Genomic DNA, 8,880 nt, shown 5'->3' with positions numbered 1-8,880 from the left:
AAATCACACCAAACAAAAAACAAGATAATTACTTGTTGAAATGTTTGCAAATTTATCTCGCTACCTATATTGATGAGAAATGAGACCGAAATAGTGAAAAATCTCAGGCCTCCAAACAGTATCATTTTATAGATATTCTTATTTTTAATAAAATAAAATAAAATATCACTCAGCCGACCTATCCCAGGATAGACATCACTAATGCACCAGGGCATTTTGGACACCAGCTTTCCAAAACCAAAATCCTTATCCCTACACTGTACATCAATGACTTCTCAATTGCCGTTTGCCCTAATTGCTTGATACAAATAAAAAAATAAGGGAAGATCGGAAAGTTTACAGTCCATGGTAGGAGGCCCTACACATGAATGCAAGGCAATGACATAAATTAAAAGATTAAAAATATATATTTGATTATTTTAAGCAATCAAATTAATTAATTAGTGAAAGTTTAGGCAAGAAAATATATAAATAAACTAAACAATTAAGATATAAAGAATTTAGCCTTAAGATTGTTGGGAAATTGTCAAGTAAAAATCAATTATATATTTGCATGATAATATAAAATTATGAACAAAATATATAAAAATATAAGTACAAATACTTACTTGTAGGCTTTTAGAATTTAGAATCAAAACCAAGACATGAAAATTTATATTATTTTTTCTTAAAGCTATACTGTTTGTCAATAGATTCAAACAATCTTAGTGCAACTTGTTTCACGTAGTCAAATTGAAGTTTATTTTAAAATGAAATTTGTTTAAATATATCATCCTCAAGCTATTATGCAAATAACATCCTTGAATTTATACCTATTTATTTTTACGTGTTAAAAAAATCTACAACAAAAACAAGTCTTTATATATATATATATATATATATATATATATATATATATATCATCGTTCTTTTTATAAATTCTAAAGATAAAAGATTTTGCAATGAGGGTTATTTTGGGTAGTATCCAAGAGATGAGGGACTCCATAAGAGTTTTTTTTGTTGGTTGTAGTTGGGAAATAAACATGTATTTAGTCATTTTTTTGACATTGGGTGCTGAGGGAGAATGGAGATGATGCTATGGGCCTCATGGTTGTTAATTGAGAGAGAAAGATGAATTTATACCTATTTATTTTTGGGTGTTAAAAAATGTTTTGAAAAAAATTTAATTTTTTTTTAAATTTTTTTACTTTAAATTAATATATTTTTAAACATTTTTAAAATTATTTTGATGTGCTAATATCAAAAATAATTTTTTTAAAATAAAAATAAATTATTTTAATATGTTTTTAAATTAAAAAAATTTAAAAAATAACTATATTAGTATTTTCAAACAGCAGATGTTGACGTAACTGTGGTTGTTGTTGTGAGGAGAGCTGGGATAGAGGGCCAACAATTGTGCAAGAGAGAGAGGCGGAGAAGATGTAAAATATCAGGGGCAAGGGTTTTACGATTCATTTTTTTTTGTTTATTATATATATTTTTTATTTACATAAAATTATGTTTTTTTTAATAAAAAAATAGGCTCTTGACTCATTATAATAGTTTGTAAATAAATATATTTTTTTGTTAACATTCTTTTACTGCAAACTCCAAAAGATGTGAATTGTTGCAGGTTTTCAAAGTTCAAGATGCAACGTATAATATTCAAAAAATTAATTAGAAAATGAATAAATTAAATTAAATTATAGATACTTAGAATAATTTATTCTAATTTTAAATCAGATATACATACCGAGTCAAAATTATTTTTTTCTAATAAAATACCTTTTATCGTCATGTCCCAGTTTAAGGTTTTTTAATTGGCCTGTGCATCGACTGAAAGTAATGTTTACCAAAAAAAAAAAGATGTCACATACAACTTTTGTTTTTACGTATTTTTTTAAAAGTATTTTTAGATTGAAAAGTATTAAATTAATATTTTGTAAGTGTTTTTTTTTATTATTTTAATATGCTAGTGTTAAAAATAAAAATTATCTTGATATATTTTTAAAGAAAAAAATATTTTAAAAAATACATTATATAACAATAAAATAAATAAATAATAGAAGAAGGCAAAGGAGGAGGACAATATCTTACCCTCCAAACCATTAATCAGTGCTAAATTCAACTAACAATGGTTAAACTAACTATTTGGGATTAAAAAAAGACGACGCACATAAGTCATATGGACGGCAGCCAAGGCAAGCAAGAAAGGACCCGTCAGCTGCGTGTTAAAAATAAAAAATTATCTTGATATATTTTGAAGAAAAAAACTATTTAAAAAAAAACATTATACAACAATAAAAAAACAAAAAAAAAAAAAAATAGAAGAAGGCAAAGGAGGAGGACAATCTCTTACCCACCAAACCATTAACCAGTGCTAAATTGAACTAACCATGGTTAAACTAACTACTTGGGATTAAAAAAAGACGACGCCCAATAAGTCATATTGACGGCAAAACCAAGGCAAGCAAGAAAGGACCCGTCAGCTGCGGTAGCCACGTGGTGGAACCTGGTGCTGCCATGATTTTCCAACTCGTGATGTGAGCCAAACACGTGGACTCTCCATATCCTAGATAATGGACATTGGAGCAGCCGCTGAGCCCACTTTGATTTTCAAGATTTGGACATGTGTTCACTCGCTATTTGTTAATTATGATGACATCTGCTGGGTCCACTTTCAGAACTCAAATCAGTGCTGGATTCAATTCCACTTGCAGAAGGGACTAGTTTAGATTAATGTCGGGTTTACTTTTTATAATTAGATTTTTCTCCCATGCCGATATGATTTTTTTCCACACGCTTAAGATTATCACGACTACTGAAAAATTAACTCATTTACTGTGACTAAATTGTATAAATAAAAAAGTTTTACTTACTTTTTAAATTTTCCTGTAATAAAAAATGAAGGGCGGTTACTGGTTAGGTAAGCTCATGGCTAAAAGGATACAACAGCTGTCTGTTTGGAATTTAGTGATTACAGCCCCTCACTAGATATTTGGGAGATTTTTTTTCCAGAAAACAATTAAGAATTAAAAATCAGTACTTTTTTAAATTACTTTTTAATTAAAATAATATATTTTTTTCTATTTTATTCTTAACTTTTGAAATAAGCAAATTAAAATGGACGGTTAAGTGGAGCCCGCAAACGGGCCCTGCTGTAGGCCACCGATGCCTCCATTTCTTTTCTTTTTTTTATTAATCGACGGGGTCACCAGGCGGGTGTACCTATTCACTCTCTCTATCACTGAAATCACCATTACAAGTAGCCAGTGAGGATTCGCCTTAGGTTTTGGCAGCTACATACTTCCTTGTTTCTTTCTTACAACAAACAGAAACCGTTTTATTTGTTTCCTTACTAAGCTAAAAACACTCACACCTCTCTGTCTAGGAATCCCAAATCTAACGCCATCTTTTTCTCAAGATTCTTGACTCCAAACCTGAAATCTCCCCCTCCTGTTATTTTTCTGTTCGTTTCCTCTGAAACAGTTAAGGGGATTGCTTTAATTTACGTTCTCCGTTTCGTTTGATCTTTCGCTTCCAAGCCTTTCTCTCTCTTTTAAGATCTACCAAAATTCGGAGGTAATTTTTCATTTTGACTATTTTGCTTCTTGTTTTTGCGTGTTTGATCAACGAAACGATGAGAATCTCCTTCATTCACCGTAATTTGTTATCCTTTAGTTGTTTTCTCAATTTTTTCGAGTCCTGCTTCATCCATACATCATTTATAACCAGTTATTTTTACTGAATTGCAAGAGTGTCAGAGTCCAACCTTTATATTTCTTATAAAAGGTTATGGTGAATTACTATGTTTAATTAATTAGTTCCTTAATCACCTCCTTGTTTTTTTTTAGTTTTTTTTTCCATTTCAATTTATTTATTTACTGAGCGATTGAATTACTGTTTTTGGTATGGTAGGATAATGGATCACTTCCACAACAACGATCTCGAGTACGTAGTTAATGATCCTTTTGAAGACGATTTTTTCAGCGAAGATGAACCTCAAAGAAACGACGATTCTGATGATGCTATGAATTCTGATTTTGAAGATGACTTTGTGTCGGTACGTTACGAGTGATTTTTTTTTTTTTTTTTTTTTTTTTTTTGTGGCGATGGAAGAAATTAATGGCGAGTGATGGTGGTTTGGTGTTGCAGAGTAAGCCGAAGACTGATACGTCTGCTTTAGAGGCAAGAAATGGCAAGGATATACAGGGAATCCCCTGGGAGAGGCTTAATTTCACTAGAGATAAGTATCGTGAGACGCGTTTAAAGCAGTATAAGAATTACGAGAACCTCTCTCGCCCTCGCTTCGAGCTTCACAAGGTTTGTCAAATTTTATTGTGATTTTAAAGACTTTATTAGTTTTTGAATGGAAGATGTATATCTTTTGTTTATATCTTCTTGATTAAAGAAACTTGTAGAGAAAATTGATTCGATTATTGCTGATTAGTATATTTCTCTGACAGGAATGCTTGGAAGTTGAGAAGGGAAAGACTTTCTATGACTTTGAGTTCAACACAAGGCTTGTCAAATCCACAATTGTTCATTTTCAGGTAGAGACTTCTTCTCTTTACACTCACCTCTGTTTAAATGATTTCATGTTTCATCAACAAAAAAAATAATTACCATCTTTTTGGCGTATGCTTCACATCGTTTTAGCACTGAATTTCTCATGTTTTGCTCTAAAAATTTATTTAAATTGGAGTTCTTCATTATAATTATTATTTCATACAAGTGCATTTTTATTTATTTATTTATGGTCAAATGTCTTGATGCATTACTTCATGTTCTCGTTGCACAAAGCCCTTCATGTCTCATATCTTAAAATCTCAATAAACTGCTGCACATCATGGGATCCATGCTTAATGCATTTGCTGAAGAGCAAATACAAATTGGCACCACATATTTAAATTGATCTCCTAACAGATGGTCTACACATCGATCATGCAAAATCATTATAGTTTTGCAGGTTTTGTGATTATATTATATCCTTTATGGACATCTTTAAATGCGATTATAGCTCTTTGCCTGAACTTGTCAGAGGTATGGAGTTCAAAATTGATCAACTTTATGTTAGGTTTAACATTTCTCTAATTATTTGGGATGTAATCGACTTATGAACAACTGAAAAGTTTTCCAGCTTAAATTATCATCCATTGAGGCAATCTACCAATTCCTCTGCAGGCCTACAAGCTGGTGATTAAATCTTTCCTGGATTTTAAAGCATATTTCTTGGAAATTGATCTGAGAGAAACTTCCTCACTTTTTAGCTCACCATTAGCTTTTGTGAAATATTTGAATACTCCCCAGCTAAACAACATAGAGCTGGGTTTCGTATTTACTAATGGTTTTGCTGCAGATTTTTGAAGGATGCTTACTTTGTTCATGCACTGGTTAGCAGTTTCTCAAATTTTAATAAAATTGGAATATCAATTTTAAATAGGTACAATCTTGAAGTCATGCCTGATAGTTGCATGCAGTAGCATTCAATTAGATATGGATGCATGGCAATTATGGTGTGAAATGGAATTCCTGATCATATATGATTACTGAATAAATGCATGCTTCAAATAACAAACAAAGTTGAGTGCGCACGTGACTTTCTTACACCATAGATGCACACATGGTAGCGTACACATTATAAATGCATCTGCAGTCATGCAGATACTTCCATCAACACACATATCATCAAAAAAATTGTACATTACCAGGTTAACAATATCATCAAAGAATTGTTTTAATGATTCCAGTGGTAGCTATTTCAAAAATAAACTGAACTCACATTAGTACTGTATATTTACTTACTCTGCAACAGCTGAAAACTTTTGTAGAGAGCATGAAACTGTGGAACTTAATTGTAATGGATTAATGTTTTTCTATTCTCATTTATGCTTCCTTTTGACCATCAATCTGCTGGATGTTCTAGCTATGCATTGTTGGCTGAGACCTTAATAGCACATGCTACTTGGTACTTATCGTGATACTTGTCTGTGTTCTATGGTCTCTTGACCTATGTTTCATGTTCATGCATTGCAATATCTCAATAATTTGTCTGTTCTTTCAGTTGATTGTTGACCTATGTTTCATGTTCAGGCATTGCAATATTTCATAGTTTGTATGTTCTTTCTTTTGATTGTTGAATATATTATTTGGCTTAACCAATCTGTGCCATTTAGGACTGTCATCTCCTTATTTCAGCCTTTTAAGCAGGGTGGAAGTTCTATCTGAGCAGCTGGCGCAGTTAAAGATTCGTTGTTTATATGGTATGGTATGGTATGATAGGAAAATATCTGAGCATTTAAAGAGGCCTCAATTCCTGTAGTTTATCTACCCTGTGTCCACCTCGAGGGGCCAAATTAACACAAAATATGCATTTCTGCTTGTGGAAATTCTGTTACGTCTGTCAGATGCATTCCGAGCCTTTTGACTTCCCTCGTGTTTATTTAGTCCCATGCTCTTCTCCTGTAATTTACTGCTCATGCATCTACATGGCGAATTCATCATGTGCTTGCTATATGCTTGTTTCCACACCTACTTCACTACAGAAGCCTCATTTTGGAACTGCATATGATTATTCTACTATATAAGCCTCATCCTATGTCCTAATTATTCCTAATGGTGCATATTGAGAAACTATATGTATGTAACATAATTTTTGTTCAATTCTTCATGTTTGAAACACCTGCTTCAATTTTAGCTCTTGATTTTGTTATTTTTATCTTCAATAGTTTTGAAATTCTAATTGGAGGGCTTCTGAATTTTGTTATTGATATTCTTCTCTTCCGTTTGTGTTTGCATTGTGCAGCTGAGGAATCTGCTGTGGGCAACATCAAAGAATGATGTTTATCTTATGCAAAATTACTCAGTTATGCATTGGTCATCACTGCTGCGGCGAGGCAAAGAAGTACTCAATGTGGCCAAGCCAGTTGCTCCAACCCGGGTATGTTATTTGGGGTCCAGGGTGAACATGACTATCATCATTTAATTTTGCACTTAATTCATGACTGAAGTACTTTCCCTTCTTTTCTACAGCAACGCCCGGGATTGTTGTCTCAGTCACTCTCCAGAGTGCAGATAAGCACTATGGCTGTCAAAGAGAACTTAATGGTGGCAGGTGGTTTCCAGGGAGAACTTATTTGCAAGGTATCAAAGTGGCTAAATAAGTATAGCTGCTTCTTTTGAACATTTAACTTAATATCCGATATCTAGCTTGTCTTCTGATCGGTTCTTTCATATGGTCAGTGTTTGGATCAACCTGGAGTTGCATTCTGCTCAAAGATAACAACAGGTGAAAATGCCATAACCAATGCAGTGGATGTATACCGTAACCACAAGTAAGGAACTTGTTAATAGAAAATTTTTGAGTTCCTTTTTCTTTCCCTCAGGAGACAGACAACTTGAGCCATCTTTTTATTTTTTTGCAGTGGCTCAATGAGGATTATGGCCGCGAACAACGATGCTCAAGTTAGAGTATTTGATGCCGAAACTTTTGCTTCCCTAAATTGTTTCTCCTTTGATTGGTCTGTAAATGTGAGTGCCTTTCGCCAGAAACTTCCCCGAGAGTTCATAATTCTGTACTGTTTTGTCATATTTATAACATGCTTACACGTCTGAAAACTGTTCCCCAGAACACCTCTGTTAGCCCAGATGGTAAGCTGCTTGCAGTGCTTGGGGACAGTGCTGAGTGCTTGATTGCCGATGCTAATTCTGGGAAAGTGACTGGAAGCCTCAAAGGGCATTTGGATTATTCCTTTTCATCAGCCTGGCACCCTGACGGGCTAATTTTGGCCACTGGAAACCAAGACACTACATGCAGGCTGTGGGATGTAAGGAATCTGTCCCAGTCCCTTGCAGTATTAAAAGGGAATATGGGAGCAATAAGAGCTCTAAAGTTCACCTCAGATGGCAAGTTTTTGGCTATGGCTGAGCCTGCAGATTTCGTCCATGTTTTTGATACACAATCTGATTACCTCAAATGCCAGGAGATTGATCTGTTTGGGGAGATTGCTGGCATTTCTTTCAGCCCCGATACTGAAGCTCTTTTTGTTGGTGTTGCCGACCGTACGTACGGTAGCTTGTTAGAGTTCAACAGGAGGCATTACAATTTTTACCTGGACTCGATATTCTAGTGAAACTTCCACCGACGGAGGCTTAAGTACTGTGCATATTAATGTTATTTTTAGCGTGTTGGAGCTTGTTAGTCTTTGAAGTTGGCAACAGCAATCCAAGGACGCATACCCAGACGGAAACTCAGCTCCCACACCTGGGTTTTTTGAGTTGCTTGATTTCCAGTCAAATCAGAGCATCGGGCCTTCGAGAAGCCAACCTCTTTTCTTTCTTTCTTTCTTTTTTTGTTAAGACGAATTCTTTAAAGTGGTAGAAATAGAAGAACAATTTTGGTGGTGTTGTAAATCTTCCAGGAGATGCTGTTGTGTTTATCTGGAGAACATATTAGCTTTAATTAGTTAAATTTTACTTTTGATTCATTACTCTGCTGAAATACCGAAATTCTCTCGTCTAATTTTTTGCCCTTGTAGAGATACACTAGGGGATGTGAATATTAAGCGTTCCTGCAAGGATTGTTTGTGGAATACGTGGGTCGGAGTGTATTGCTACGGTCCTGGGAGTTGTATTTCTTGCCGAGAGAATTGGTCCGAGACACCGGGTTTTGTATATGTTGCCTTGCAAGTAAAAATCGGAAATTTGGCTTTGATATTTTTGTAAATCTTTATTTCCTCAAACCATTCACACTAGGAAAGGATCGTAAGAATTTCATGCCATCGGAAACATGTCGTGTACATTGAAGAAAATTAAATATCCACATTAAAGCATTCGTTTCCCGGATCTCGACGAAACATCTGTGCTACCTTTGACCAGATCGAATTCTTAGTCTCATCAGTC

At 34.0% G+C, this 8,880-nt stretch overlaps 1 protein-coding gene across 5 annotated transcripts; it reads left to right on the top strand.

The window, feature by feature from the left end:
* Positions 1–3,194: 3,194 nt before the first annotated feature.
* LOC118030445 (uncharacterized WD repeat-containing protein C2A9.03) lies at positions 3,195–8,465 on the top strand. Of its 5 annotated transcripts, XM_035034558.2 has the most exons (9): positions 3,195–3,561; positions 3,898–4,042; positions 4,135–4,302; positions 4,446–4,532; positions 6,785–6,919; positions 7,012–7,122; positions 7,222–7,313; positions 7,404–7,509; positions 7,608–8,465. In XM_035034558.2, exons 2-9 carry the CDS (start codon positions 3,902–3,904, stop codon positions 8,106–8,108), a joined length of 1,341 nt encoding a protein of 446 aa, XP_034890449.1. In that variant the 5' UTR covers positions 3,195–3,561; positions 3,898–3,901; the 3' UTR covers positions 8,109–8,465. The 5 variants fall into 5 exon arrangements, with proteins under 5 accessions (XP_034890449.1, XP_034890451.1, XP_073265211.1 ...); XM_035034560.2 differs by lacking the exons at positions 3,195–3,561; positions 3,898–4,042 and adding an exon at positions 6,156–6,242 and having other exon boundaries at positions 4,240–4,302; positions 4,446–5,422; XM_073409110.1 differs by lacking the exons at positions 3,195–3,561; positions 3,898–4,042 and having other exon boundaries at positions 4,240–4,302; positions 4,446–6,242.
* Positions 8,466–8,880: the final 415 nt, after the last annotated feature.

Source organism: Populus alba, chromosome 5, assembly GCF_005239225.2.
Source record: "Populus alba chromosome 5, ASM523922v2, whole genome shotgun sequence".
Classification (NCBI taxonomy): Eukaryota; Viridiplantae; Streptophyta; class Magnoliopsida; order Malpighiales; family Salicaceae; genus Populus; species Populus alba.
Note: the sequence above shows the minus strand (reverse complement) of the source record. Positions and strands in the feature narration are given on the sequence as shown.

What these genes read in the sequence shown, in the direction of transcription:
- LOC118030445 (XM_035034558.2), top strand. Translation starts at nt 3,902, where the DNA reads ATGGATCACTTCCACAACAACGATCTCGAGTACGTAGTTAATGATCCT. An exon ending in CTCGCTTCGAGCTTCACAAG is followed by an intron (nt 4,303 to 4,445) that starts GTTTGTCAAATT and finishes TTTCTCTGACAG; the next exon opens with GAATGCTTGGAAGTTGAGAA. An exon ending in CCTTTGATTGGTCTGTAAAT is followed by an intron (nt 7,510 to 7,607) that starts GTGAGTGCCTTT and finishes ACTGTTCCCCAG; the next exon opens with AACACCTCTGTTAGCCCAGA.